This window comes from Culex quinquefasciatus, chromosome 2 (assembly GCF_015732765.1).
Source record: "Culex quinquefasciatus strain JHB chromosome 2, VPISU_Cqui_1.0_pri_paternal, whole genome shotgun sequence".
Lineage (NCBI taxonomy): Eukaryota > Metazoa > Arthropoda > Insecta > Diptera > Culicidae > Culex > Culex quinquefasciatus.
Window position 1 is genome coordinate 41,143,323 of NC_051862.1, and position 14,530 is coordinate 41,157,852.

General features: G+C 34.1%; 1 protein-coding gene across 6 annotated transcripts in view; it reads right to left on the bottom strand.

Moving 5' to 3' along the window:
- Positions 1–14,530, bottom strand: part of LOC6034691 (serine/threonine-protein phosphatase rdgC) — a 127,284-nt gene that overhangs the window by 44,456 nt on the left and 68,298 nt on the right. For 5 of the 6 annotated variants that reach the window (XM_038253562.1, XM_038253561.1, XM_038253560.1 and 2 more), the window contains 5 exons: positions 9,147–9,274; positions 5,465–5,558; positions 5,095–5,411; positions 4,681–5,034; positions 4,532–4,612 (listed from right to left, as the gene is read on the bottom strand). In XM_038253562.1, the coding sequence (XP_038109490.1) occupies positions 4,532–4,612; positions 4,681–5,034; positions 5,095–5,411; positions 5,465–5,558; positions 9,147–9,274 (974 nt within the window). Of the gene's footprint in view, positions 1–4,531; positions 4,613–4,680; positions 5,035–5,094; positions 5,412–5,464; positions 5,559–5,653; positions 5,701–9,146; positions 9,275–14,530 lie in introns of those variants that run through there. The other variant, XM_038253563.1, reaches the window with a different exon arrangement.

Below are 14,530 nucleotides of genomic sequence, written 5' to 3' on the forward strand. Positions count from 1 at the left end.
CTTCACCCACTCAGTGAAATCGGCAAAAGTTGCACCGACCCCTCTTGGCCTTTCTAGAAATTTTTCTCTTAGGGGTATTTTTGGTCCCAGATCAAGAATCGAGAATTTAGTTTTTCGTGACGGTAGGGAGGTACGACCCTTCCTTTTTGTCTTTTTAACAACTAAACGTTTTCAAATTTTCGAAAAAAAAAACTCTTTAAAGTTGAAAAACAGTTTCAAAACCTTCTTCATTTCCCGTTTCTCAACTGTCGTTTTATGGAAACACGATTGAGTGGTAAAAACTTTCGAAAAAACTTCGAAAACATTTCTTTTTTTACCTTTGGTAAAAATTCGTTAAAACATTTTTGAATATATCCCTGTACAAATAAAAAAACATTATTTTATTACATATTTTTTTGTACTAATTGAGTTACCCATAAATAACAAGGGAAATGCGTAATAATACCTTTCTCTGGTATCAATACCAAATTTTGGTATTCCTGGACCCTTTAAAATTTGTCTTAAGGATTATGCAAGAGCAAAATGTGGTATCATACCAATTTAAGGTATTGTTCTGATATTGCAAAATTGCCGAATTTTTCAATGGTTGGACACCACATTTTGGTATTCTTTTGGTATTACAGTATTTTAGCAAATTCCTCTGAAACTATGGGAAAATTTTGACCAATTTTGACAAAATAATTAATTTTGCGCTAAAATCATGTCTCAAAGCGAATGCTTTCATTCAAAACCGGAAATTTCAAACTTTATTTTAAATATTTTTGATATACCCCCTATAGAAATGACTTGAAATTGTGGAAAAATTTTTAAGTCAGGATGGCACATTTTGGTATTATTTGAATATTGAAAGGTTTCATCAATTTTTTCTGAAACTATGGGAAATTTGTTAAAAAATTTTACGAGTTAATTAATTTTGCGCTAAAATGACTTGAAACCCAAAATGTTAAAGATGATTTTAAAATTAGTGTGATATACCCACTAATATTTTTTTTCAAAAACGTTGAAATATTTCTAAGTCGGGATAACCAAATACTTTGAAAAACGAGTCAATCGACAGATTAATGAATTTTGGTGAATTTCAATTCAGTTTCATTTTAATAATACTTATTTTTCAATCTTGTTATTTTTCAGAAGCTTCAAGAACTTCAAGCACAGGCCGTTCATCAATGACAAATGCATTCGGTGTGGTGAAGAATATCACTAATAACAACATGGAATCATCAGGTGAGTAGATTTGGCTGTTGCATATGAATAATTTCCGTTTTTTCACTAACTGCAACTGATGCACTAAAAATGGTATGAAAATACCAAATTTTGGTATTACTTGTTCAAATACCAGCGACCATAATGTGCTCTTGGTTGCCTAGTAATAGATGGTAAAATACCATGAAATCATACCAAAATCATGTATGTGAAAGACCACAGAAATACCAAAATATGATTTTCCAATGGAATACCTCAAAATAAAACCATGGCAATACCAAGTTTTGGTATTCAAGCAATGTTCAAAATCCAGAAGACCTCAACTTGGTATTGAAATGGTTTTATTTTGAGGTATTATTTTACCCTTGGAATAACATGGTTTGGTATTGTTGTGCCCTTACACATACAAGATTTTGGTATGATTTCATGGTATTTTACCATCTATTACTGGGCAACCAAGGGCACATTTTGGTCGTTGTTATTTGCCCAAGTAATACCAAAATTTGGTATTCCTGTGTTATTTACCCTGCTCGGGGTTTGAATCTATTTTCTAACGTTTTTGATTAAAAATACGTATTCAGGACTATTTAAAGCTTGATCAAATCAGGTGTGCGATTTAACTAAAATTCCCTTTGACACCAAATCTATTTACTGTTTTCAGGTTATAGCTTTTATGTATACATGTTCGATTGCTTGTCGTTACTTTTTTGCATTTAAAAAATAATTCTTGAAAGAAAAGCGAGTTTAAAAAAATATTTTGCAAGGGCTGAGAAAATTTCCTACAATATGCTCTCTGAAGCTTTGAAAATCGGGCAGTTAGTTTCTGAAATACAGCCTCACAAAGAATTCGAATCGATAAAAAATACACTTATGTCACCTAATTAGCCTATAATTTTCAACTGGCGATGTCTCGGAAACTATTGGTCCGATTTTCGATATTAATAATGAATCTTTTGCGAAATTTTATGATCTTTTCAATGGAAATGTTTCAAAATTTTATAATTTGTTCAACACTATGAAATTAGGAATAATATCAAATTGTAGATCTTTTCAAAAGCAAAGCTTGATATTGAAATTTTGAAATTTTAAGGTACTGTACGATTGCGATTCAATTTAGCTATGAAAGATTATTTTGAAAAAAAAAAATGTCCTGGTTTTCAATATTTTCCGAAAACACGTTTTATTTATTCTTATCTCATAAACAAGATTTTCCATAATCACGCACAATGCCTCAGAAGATGTCTTTTCAGTTCCCTTTAGAATGGTAAACATATTTTTTTTAAGTTTTTGTCACCCCCACCACCGAAAAATAAGGGGGCAAAAAATATTTTTTTCAAAAAACTTAAAAATCTCAATCGGCTAAAATCAATTCAAAATGATAGATTTTTTCAAAATGTTTTGAATTTCTTAAATTTTCGATGTACAGTACCGTAAAAAGTTTTATTTTTGCTAAAATTTTTGTTTTCGTCACATCTTACATTTTTTTTGAAAACTTATAATTGCAAAACAACCGAACTAGTGTAAAATGCATTGTAGACACTTTTAAGCCAAATATTAAAATTGGGCTTGTTGTTCAAATTTTTATATTTTTATTTTTTGCCCCCTCGACCCAGTCTTGAGCCAAAAACAAAAACAATAACTTTGAAAAATATTTGAATTGGCTTAAGCATAAAAAAAACCATAATCAAAAAATACGTATTTTGAGAATTAAACTTTAAGTGAAAAAAATCAGAACCTACAAGAAAATCTCTTCTCAAGACACAGAATTTCATACATTTAAATACCTATTTTGTATGACCAGTCCCCAAAATTGTATGGAGACTTGTTCGCTTCGCTAGGAGACGGTGATATTAGCGGATTGCAGACTGGATTTCGTCATGTTACGTGATGATTGTCTAAGTCCAAGTTGCCTAGGAATTGATAATTGGGAATAAAACCAACTCCACCTGAACCAGACTCTCACCACCATGACAAAATTGTATGGAGACTTGTATGGAAAAACAAAGAAAATTCCATAGAGAAAAGTTCAAGAAAATCAAAGATAAAATTGAAAAGTTCAAAAGATAAAATATTCAGCTTCCAAAAGTAGCTATATCAAAGAATTGCAGTAAAAGTTAGTATTTTCAAAACGGAATTTATGCTTTCACATGATGACATTAGCGTCCCTTGCGATCTAGTGGACTGTAACTTTGTCGGAGTAGATTCGGATTCGCGCGGAACGGTTAAAATCGGTCTATCCAAAGTCAAGTAAACGCGTTTTTCTTCTTTTGACGATGGAGCTTAACTGTTTTTATTTGATCGGCTCAAAAACTAAAACAAGTGTGTGTGTTCTCTCTCCCTCTCTCTGGTCGTTGCAGCACAGGGTGTGCCACAAGCTCATCGTTGTGGTGCGCGCTAGGGGTGCGCAAGTCACCTAACAATAAGTTTGCTGTGAAATATTAGCACCCAAAAATTCATGTTCATATTTTTTTCCTTGCTTTTCATATCTTGTATGTTCCCAAAATTCTATATTTACAGGATAAGACCAAGAATTTCCAAAAATTTCTTTAGGGCCCTGATAGGCATCATTCGTAGTCGGCCATTTGGCGGCCCTATTTGTTTTTGAAAAAAAAAAAATCAAGACGTTGTTTTTAGAAGCCCTTTTCAAATCGTGATTAATTTTTTTTTAAATTCACGGTTTTTGGGCTCTAAATCCAGATTCATCATACATTCATGCTAAACCAGATCCATCATTGGATGTTATCACTTCAAGAAAGAATGACACCATGTTTATGTTTACAATAAAATTAAAACAAGAATACAACAATCGATCTAGTTTTTGATTTTCTTTATTTTTGTAATAAATACATACGTTTTGAGGAAAAATATAATATCTGTGCATGAAAAATTCCTAAACATATTGTGTCTTTGGGAAAGTTGATTCAAATTTAATGAAGATCATTTACCCGAGAATTGGTTTGGAACGGACAATTATTGTGCACTCTGTAGGTGAAGAACTGAAGCGGATGTTTTCTCCATACATTTTAACGATTTTCCCATACAAACTTCAAACGATTACAGGAAAGGGATTCCTGTGGTCAGAAAGAACTCAGAATTGAAATTCAACCTATTTTCAATTTCTGAGGGGGTAACCGAATTTGCGCCAACCTGCAAATCAACATTTTTTTTTATTATTTCCCAGAATTGGTTTCATTTCTGGAAAATGATGTTCCCAAATTATAACAAAAAATCATGTATTATATAATATCCTTCCATATTGAAAACGTAATATTTTATCACCTCTCGAGATATGAAACCCTTAAAAAAAATTAATATTTTTTCAACTCACCTGTTTCCATTCTACCTTGTCTATGATTTCAGCTCCGGGAGCGGAGCTTTCAGTGATCGGTGGTCGCAACAGCGAAATATACTGCAAATAGAACAAATCAAACCAGTTAAATCATTTCTTCGACAAACAACCCCTGCAGACCCACCCACCTTGCTACGGTCTAAGCTACGGATGAGATCGAGATCGGTGGAGTCGGAGATGCCGCCGTGCACGACCAGCACGCGGTTGTTAACTATGGTGCCCAGCGGAAGCCACCGGTAGACTTCGTCGATGAGCTTCAGCAGTCTTTCGGCGTTGTGTTTATACTTTTGGTGCACCTCGCGCACGAACCCGTACCGCACGTTCATGACGGTGTCCTCGTGGTTGCCCCGGTTCAGGAACACCCCGCCGGGGAAAACCAGGAAGGTGCACAACAGCAACAGGAAGACCTCGAGGCCCTTTTTGCCGCGGTCCACAAAGTCCCCGTTGAACACGTACGGGTTCTCCGGCGAGGGCAGGCCGTTCTGAAAGAAGCATTTGAGGTTATTCCTGGGGTTCTGCCAAAACTGGTCTCTACCACTCACCTTGTGGAACACCACCAGCAGATCGTCCAGCTTCCCGTGCAGATCCCCGCAGATGGTGACCTGCTTCGAGATGGCCGTCGAGGCCGGGTTCAGATTTGGCAGTCGTTTCAGCTTGGAAGTGGCCTCGCGCAGAATTCCCGCCACGTACTTGGCGTGCAGCCGATTCTTCTTCTTGCGGAACAGGTCAATGATCACCTCCAGCTCCTTCTTGTCCAGCGGGAAATGAATCGTGGGTCCCTGGTAGCCCCGGTCCGGCCCGCAGATCCCTTCCTCCGCCAGGTCGTCCGACTCGTCCGAGAACTTCATGTCGAGTGCCTCTGCGGGTTGGAATAGGTTAGACGGGTTTTAAATAAAATTGAGCAAAACATACCATTGGATGACGCCCTGGAAGTATTCTGCGAGTCCAGCGTTCGTCCGGCAGTGTCGGGAATGTGCGTTAGCAGTGCGTTGAAAAAGTTGTACAACTGAAATTAAAAATAAATAAATAAAAGTTATTAAAAGCGTTACACAATTAAAAATGTCAACAGCAAATCAACTCATCACAAGAAATCACTCTAACCTCAATCAAACAGTGATGACAGTAGAAAGAGATAACGCATCTAATACCACTTAAATCGATCAAATCAGGTAAATCTGTTGTGCTGTTATTGCATTTTCCAACCCCCAGCACCCCAGCACCGATAATCACCTCCTTTTAAAGTGGAGAGCCCTCTCGAGAGTTGATGGATGTCATGAACAAATCAACAAACTGCAGTAGGTAGCACCAGCACCCCCAATGCAATGATTGAACCGAGCAGTGGTGAATGCAAACATTGCAAACCAACCGACTAAACAACAAACGAGTGGAAAAATTAATTTCGTTCTAATTACAGCAAATGAGCGGGGCTTTCAATCAGTGAATACCCGAAAATCAAATTATTTCTGGGGAGATTCCGATTAGCTATTCATCAGTGAGGTGAATTAATTCAAAACATCCTCAATAGGATGGAAAATTACGGTAACGTTACGATGATGAAAGCGAATATTGTAAAATTCGTATCTTATAAAAACTATTAAATTTAAGCGAATTTTAGATGTACAGTACCGCCCAAGTTTTTTATTCGCTGAAATTTGTTTTCGTCGCATAGCGTCTTCCATAAAGTACGTCACGCTCTAGGGGCGTGTTTTAGGGTCTGAAACCGTGAGAGTCACGCTAAAAATATTTTATTGAATTCTGAAAATTAATTATACTAAAAAAGTGTAATCATTGATAAACTTTACTCATAAATCAAACAAGATAAAAACAGAGATTTTGATAATAGATGTTTTAATATAAATCATCAGATTTTCAAAAAAAAATGATGGTCACAATAACATTCGATAATATATATAAAAAAAACAAAAAACCACCTTCAAAAATTATAAACATTCTGGATTGAACTCCAAATTTAAAAATTAAACGTATTTTTAAATCATACAGAAATTGTTACAAAAATAAGATGGTGAGAGGTGTGTAACACACTTTTCATCAGTTTCTTCTTTGAGAAGTTGAAATTCTTGCTTGTGATTACTTTTTTTAGGTGTCAGCTGTTAGTATACTTGGTTTTGACCAACTCAAGAGAAACGACAATGTGAAAATGTATTCGATGTCTATTAGGTTTTTTATAGTTTGAAGAAGTAAATATGAACCAGTCAATTGAAAAATACTATACAGTTTTTCAGTTCAGTTCTTCAACCAGACATTATTTCAACTTCTAAGAATTTTGAGTTTTTGTTTGTTAAGTTTATTATTTTTATTATTATTTCTAAATCTTACTGCATGAATGATTCCATGTAATAACAATTTTTCTTCCATTCTTATCAAAAGGAAGGGTTACAACTTTGCTTTATAATATCTCTTTTGGGGTTCCAAATTCAAGATGAAATCTCAAGACATTTGTACGAAATTAGCTGATTTCATATTTATTTTCAAAGACAGTTTTACACGACGATCATATTTTAAAAGTAATTTTAATGTTAAGTAAAATCTAACAAGACCAAAGAGAAAAATGAAGTTAAGAGAAAAAGGTTCAGTGTCACGTTCAAAATTGATGAAGAATTGTACTTCCGGGATTCTTAAATTTTCCACGAAATTTGGTGTTTTGAAATTATGATCCTTGTAATAATTGAAAGTTTGAAAAATGGCTAAACCTGCCAATGTCTATAACTAATACTCAAGAACGTTTAACAAAGAGTTGAATTTATCAGAGCTCAAAAAAGTGTTACATTTAACTTATAAGAAATCTTTTTGTTTTTTTATCGTTTGTTTGTTTCATGAAAACAAACTCGGACTTGTAAAATACATGTTGTTACACTGTTATGAATAACCTTTACAACTATATTAAAAAAAACACTAAAAATGTGACATACCACCATTTCTCAAGATTTTTAACAGTAAGCCCAATGATATAAATTTTAAAACTACAAATTTTTTAGCATTAATCAACAATTTTCCAAATTTACTAAGGAACAAAAACACTTACAGCTTGAAATTGATTTTAACTCTTATAAGTATAATTCCAATATTGCAATTCTTTTTCCGTTTTGAACTCATTTTCATTGAGAAAACATGACAGACAGAGAGTATTTAAGTAGTCTTATTTACCAATTTTGAAAACATTATTTTTGATAATCATCATTGTATGGACCGATACCGATTTTTTAGAGAACTGCTCAGCTACAAAAAAACCATTAGCATAAAAATGTAAAAAAAATGATTAAATGTAGATAACCATTTTTTCAACGCTATTTTAATCAATTTTACACCGAAAATAAATTAAAATTACTCAAATTGCTCTGCGCTATGTTGCATAGAAGTTTCAAATGACGTTCTTTCATATTATTGTGTATAATAGAGAAAAATTCTTCATGTCGACGCCGTCGTGCTTATTTGTCGCACTCGCCTTGAATAAACAATAACGAGAGCACGCAATGTAAACAATACTGTTTGGTTTATTTTGGTTGCTGGAGTCCCGAGTTATAACTGTAAATGTTTACGGTAGTCGAGCTCGTCCCTGTGTCAAACGCGTTCTGACCTGAAATCCCTTTGGCCAAAGGTCAAAAGGTTGGCGATGCATTGCGACCTGAACAAAATGGCGTTCTTAACTCAATTTGGCCCAAAATCGGCATAAGGCAAGTTAGCACGACAGCGACGATGTGTTATAGCATGCTTCAAACTTCATATTGTATTATCCATGGCATGTTAAAACCAACCGTCCCCTAACATGACAGTTTTCGTGAGTTGCGCGTATCCACCGACAGATGGCAAGTGGGCCTCGTCGGAGTACGCCCATCAAATACGCAACTCAAAATTTGCATAGGAAACTTTTTTTTCGTGACGGCTTTTGTGGCACGCTCACTTCAACAGTTCTAGACTAATATTTGAACATGGCGTATCTCTAAACAAGTTTTTAAAGAAAATGATTCCATAATGCTTATTTTGTCGTTTTAAACCAAAACAAGGCAAAAACTATATTTGATTAAACTATTCGCCATTTTCAAAAATTTGGCTAGATAATATCGAAGGCCGCCATCTTAGGCCCACTGGGCCCACAAAACGGGTACGCTCAGTTTGTATGGGAGCTGTCAACATGCTCCCGGGCTGGTTAAAACCAATGCTTATTATGCTGGAGATTTTCTATCAATAATCTGCATTTTATCAAACATTTTAACAAACAATATCGATCAATATTCAAATTACTGAGGTAGAGTAAATAATACCGTATTTTGGGGAAAATGGTGCAAATAGAGATAATTTCGTAGAGAAATGTCGATCAAGTGTGAATTGTTATTGTTTTTTCTAGAAATTTCAAGACAAGCTCACCCCTGTACAGCAAATTTATCCAAACTCCAACTACAATATATTCCAGCACACTTCCACAAGCCCCAAACAACCATGAGTGATTACACGTCCAACTTCCTCGTCGAAACTCACTCCCCCCACTTCTGACCATACCAACACTACTCCCGAATCGAGAAGGTGTCCTTCAGAAAAAGTTTATCCCCCGGCAAACTCCCTTCACTCACTCACTCACCCGAACTTGGTCCTGCTCGCCGGCGTACTCGATGCTCTGAAAGATGGTCCACGTGTAGCGCCGGCGGATTTCGATCCGGGCCAGGAACCGCCGATACCAGCGCTGGATCAGGATGGCCGCCTTCATCGCTGTTGGGCAGAAGTCGAGAGAAGGGAAAAGTTTGATTAGTTTGAATAATGAATTTCGCAGTGAAGCACCATGCGGCCCCTCCGAACGACATTCCGTCAGTATATTCTCCCTCGATTAGTGAAAGAATTTGAGGAAAAGAAGTTTCAAACTTCCGTGGAATGATGGTAAGTAAGCCCAAACTGCTTTCTTTGCAAGCGTCCGTAAAATTCTGGAAAACTTGGTCCATTTGGTGGGTGAAATCCAAATGAGAAAGTTCGAGGAAAGCTGGCGAAAAATTAAGGCAACAGAAATGTACATGGACAATTTTCGCTTAGCATGTAGATGGAACTCGTGAAAAAAGTTTCGGTGAGAACTTTCCGGACTGCATAATTAGTAATTCATAGTCCACTGAATTTATGGACATTTTCCCTTGAAGCGGAAATAATCATGCAGTAATTAGCATTTCGATTGTGACATTTAAGGCTGCCACGCTGATGAGCAATTATATTCAGAAATGTTGTCATTAGTTCTTGCTAGAAAAATAATCAAAGAGGAAACTACAAAAGCAATTCCAAATACTAAGTTGAACTCAAATTCCAGGAAAATTATTGCAACACTTTTTTTAATCGAGGCTTTAATGAAATCTTCCGCATCAATCAAATTGACACAATAAAATTAAAGTGCCTTCGGACACGACATTACGACAACTTCATTTCGGATTGAATTTATTCAGTGGCGACAAATATCTAACTAGCCGGCATCATGATTAGCGCCACAAATTAAACCAACTCACGCCAATTAGGAACGGTGAATTCAATTAGTACTAATGTGATAGCGTAACAGTATTTCACGTGCGCCAGTAATTAGGGTCGGTTTGATGTTTGAACAGATTTACGAAATAAATGCATTGGATTTTATTTACAAATTCTCAGAACAGCCTGTATTTTTAGTCGAATTTAAAAGACTTTATTGATACGACCACTAGTTGCTGAGAAATTGCCATGCAAAGGTTTAAAAACAGGAAATTTGATGTTTTCTAAGTTTCACCCACCATTTTCTAATGTCGATATCTCAGCAACTAATGGTCCGATTTTCAATGTTTAAATATGAAACATTCATGAAATTTTCCGATCTTTCCGAAAACAATATTTTCATTTTTTTTAATCAAAATTTTTGGCCCTTTTGATTTTTTAGTCTCAATTTTTTAAATTGAATTTGTTTTCGAAAAGATTGAAAAATTTCACGAATGTTTCATATTTTCACATTGTAAATCGGACGGTTAGTTGCTGAGATATCGACGTTAGAAAATGGGTTGTTTCGGTGAGACTTAGAAAACATCATTTTTCCTGTTTTTTAATCTTTGTATGGCAATATCTTAGCAACTAAGGGTCGTACCAATAAAGTAAAAATAAGAAAAATATAGAGAATTTTCTCAGCTTATCAAACATATTTTTTTCCAAAAGTGGGCAAACATGTGCACTAATTTAAAAAAATGAAAAACTTCGATTATTTTCAAAAAAGTTACCTAAAAATGGCTTTAAATTGAAATCGGTACACTTTATCAAAATTTCACTGAGGTACTTTTTTATTGCAAATTTGATTTTTCTCAAAAAATGAAGGTTAAATTTTTTTTGCGACGAATATTTCGATTTTTTGAAAAAAATCAGTATTGATTCAAAAATTCAAAACTCGGTCAAAGGTTTTTTGCCCATTCTGGAAATTTCTGAAAAGTTGGCATTTGATGTCCCCTAAAACATATCAGTAAATAAAAAAAAATTAAAAACATCATTTTTTGCAAATCAAGAAAAAATTACAAAAATTGAAATTAAAAATCACCAAAAAAAAGTTTACCGCGTACCATTTTTTTTCAGTGTAGCCTCATCAACACCTACAACTTTGCCGAAGACACCAAATCGATCCAAAAATTCCTTCAAAAGATACGGATTTTTGAATTTTCATACATCATTTTTGTATGGGCAGTTGCCAAATTTCTATGAAAATTTCTATGGACAAACTAATGATGTAAAATGGCTTCTGTGAGCATACCGAAAGCATAACAAATATAAAAAAAAATCGAATGACCAAAATCTCAGAGAATTGCTCTATTATGTTAAATTGTCTTGAAAAAAGTGACATTTCAACTTTTCTTTAATAAATATCAGAACAGTTTCCTAACAATATGATTCAATAAGACATTTTTTTATATAAAACTAGCCTCTTTAAGAAACAAAAATAGGAGAATAAGGTTTCCTTGGTCTAACTAAATAACGTCAATTATTCAAATGTCGATATCTCAGTAAATCGATGTTCGAGTGTAAAAATTTTAAGCATAATCCAAGCCTTACTTTTCAATAGAATTTGATCTTTGAAAAGTTAGGCATTTTGAATTTGCGACAATTTTATGTATTAGTCCTACAAAATTGATACGAAAGTATATTAAAATTCTGTACTTAAAAGAGGGAACACACTTTTAGAAAAAAATGTTATCATTCGAAAAAATCGCAATTATTTATTTTAGGAGATGTCTGATTCTGATACTAGAAAAAAATATTTTTAAGATTATTGTAGGAAAATATCGAAGATATAGTCGAACAAAAATTGAAATAAAAACATTATAAAAAATATTAAATAATTTAATTTAAAAAGCTAAATTTTCTATCCTCCACAAATTATTGATGATTAAAAGATTTTTTTTTTTTTTTTAGAATAATAAGTTTTCCTATTTTATCACTTAATTACTACATTATTGATCCAATTTCAAATGCAAAACTTTTAAATTATATATTTTCATTACAAACTTAAAGCCAAAATTCTCAAATGTCCAGAATTAGTGTTTTCAGCTCATTTTAAAATTTTAAGTAGAGGTGGCGTTTTCATGAATGTTGTAATGCATATTGATGGATGGAATACCCTCGTGAATATCAGGAGAAGTTCTATAGAATTTAAAAAAAAACAATTTTTAAGATATAAAATTAAGTTTTAAATCGAAAAGAAATTGAAGTAAAAAAAACTGATAAATTTTACCTTTTTTTAATTGAAGTAGAATCTAAGCTTTTTTTTTGAAAAAAAATCAATCGGCAATCAATTGGAATATCTATTGACAAATAAAACGGATTCACATAGTTCATCAAGTGTTTTAAGGGTTTGTTTTTTTTTGTTTTTTTTCTATAAAAATCTGTTGAAACAAATATTTTTGAAGATCGATCCGCCTATAAGGCCAGGTCAGTTCAAAATCCGTACCACAGTTCAAAAACCTTAAAATTTTTAAAAACACAATTTTTACCGATACCGATTTCCGATAGATTCTGATTTAGGCCGGACCGGATTTTTTTTTCTTTTTTACAAATTCGAACGAAAAGTTCAAAATTAAAAAAACAATATTAGTAATAAAAGCATAATATTTGAGTAAATCTAATGAAAAATATCTACAATCAACAGAAAAAGCACATGCTCCAAAACACTGCAAGCAAATCATTATTCCACTTCAGTTGCAATGTTTTCCTTTTTTCTCTCTCTTAAGGATCGCACCGTTGTTCAAACAGAAATACGCTCAGGTAGAAAGGTAGGAACAAAAAACAGCAAAGAGGAAACAACCATCCGGAAACGGATCCGATTAGGAAGGTTGTTCCACTTGATGCTTCTGGAGCCTTTCCATTTCCTGTCCGCCCCTTGTACAGAGTACCTTTTTGCATTACGTTGTTTTAGTTTTTTTTCTCCTCTGCATTTTTTTACACCTTTTTTCCTCCCTTTAAACTGCTGATGGTGCCAAATGATTGAAAGTGTACAGCTATGTAAACAACACGAACAGCTTTGCCAGGATATGCAACCCGGAAGTCCCGAGTGATTTAACCCGGAGCGGTTTGTTTTATGGCGGCAAAAAGGGAATAACTTAATTTAATGTGGCAATTATTTTGGTTCAAATCACAAAAGAAAACATTCCGAAACAAAATAGCGCAATGGTATCATTTTTCCGCACCCACACTCCAACCTCTCCCTCCAAAAAGACCAATAAAAGTGAGAATTCCCACGCGAATCACGTTTCTGCTTCCAGTTCCCCACTCTCACCGCGGCTCAACATTACGGACCATTTCCCGGAAAATTAGAAAATTAAAGCGGAACATTTTCATGCCAACTTTGGCTGGCTTGGTGCGGTGCGGTGGTGGTGGAAGCGCACGCCAAAAAGATAAAAGACTTTGCCTTTCTCTCTCCTGGGAGGCGAAGTTCGAGACACCCAGCTGTCGATGTGGAAAACCGCGATTTTCCCAGGTGTGCATGGAGCGATTCCATTACATTGAACAGTTAAAAATAGTGTTGCTGGATTGTTTATTTTATTTTATTTTATTTATTTTTTTTTGTAAGAAGATGCATAATTTTATTCTCATGTTTTTATGTTTTATTCAAATAAAAACTAAAAAACACCTTAAACACAAAATCCTTCATTTAATTTAAAATTGATCTGTTCTGAACTAGTTCAGCAACTCAAAAGGCCATAACAAATTTGATTTTGGATTTAGTTTTACGAAAAGTTTAAAGTTTTTTTTCGTAATTTTAATTGAAAAAAAAAAATATGTTTAACTCATTTAAGATAAAAGTCGCTAAAAACCCACAACAAAATATTCTTTTTTCATTAATTTAAATTTATTTGAAAAACAATAAAAATACAACTCGACAACTGACATCAGTAAGCGCATCAGTTTACTCAAGGTATGATAGATTTGGGAGAACACGCTACAATCGACAGAATTTAGTTTTAGAGAACTCCCCGCCAATAACAAAAATAGAAAATTTGGGTATGATTTCTATGATGATTCCTTACCATTTGTACCCGATTTTTACAATTACAATTTATTGGCCGAGAAATTACAAAAAAAAGCAAATCAATCAATTGGAGCATGTTCAGAGAGCTCAAATCTATCATACCTTGGCGAAACTGAAGCGTTTACTGACACCAACTTCAAAATTGTTGAGTTGAATAATTTACGTCATTTCTTGCGTTAACTTTCGAAAACCTAATACATAATATTGAAACCAAAATTTGACGCAAAAATGTGCAAACATGACCATTTTCAACATGTTTCAATTTCATGTTTTTCATGTTACAAATTTTCTACGAAATCTGTCTGAAACTTTCTTGGTACCTTAGGTATGCCCAAAGAAGCCATTTTGCATCATCAGTTTGTCCATATAATTTTCTAATGATACATGAATTCGCAATTCGCAATTTTCAGTGTAAGAACGGGCCTTGACCGATCTTATGCACCAGGTTCCCGACGAAC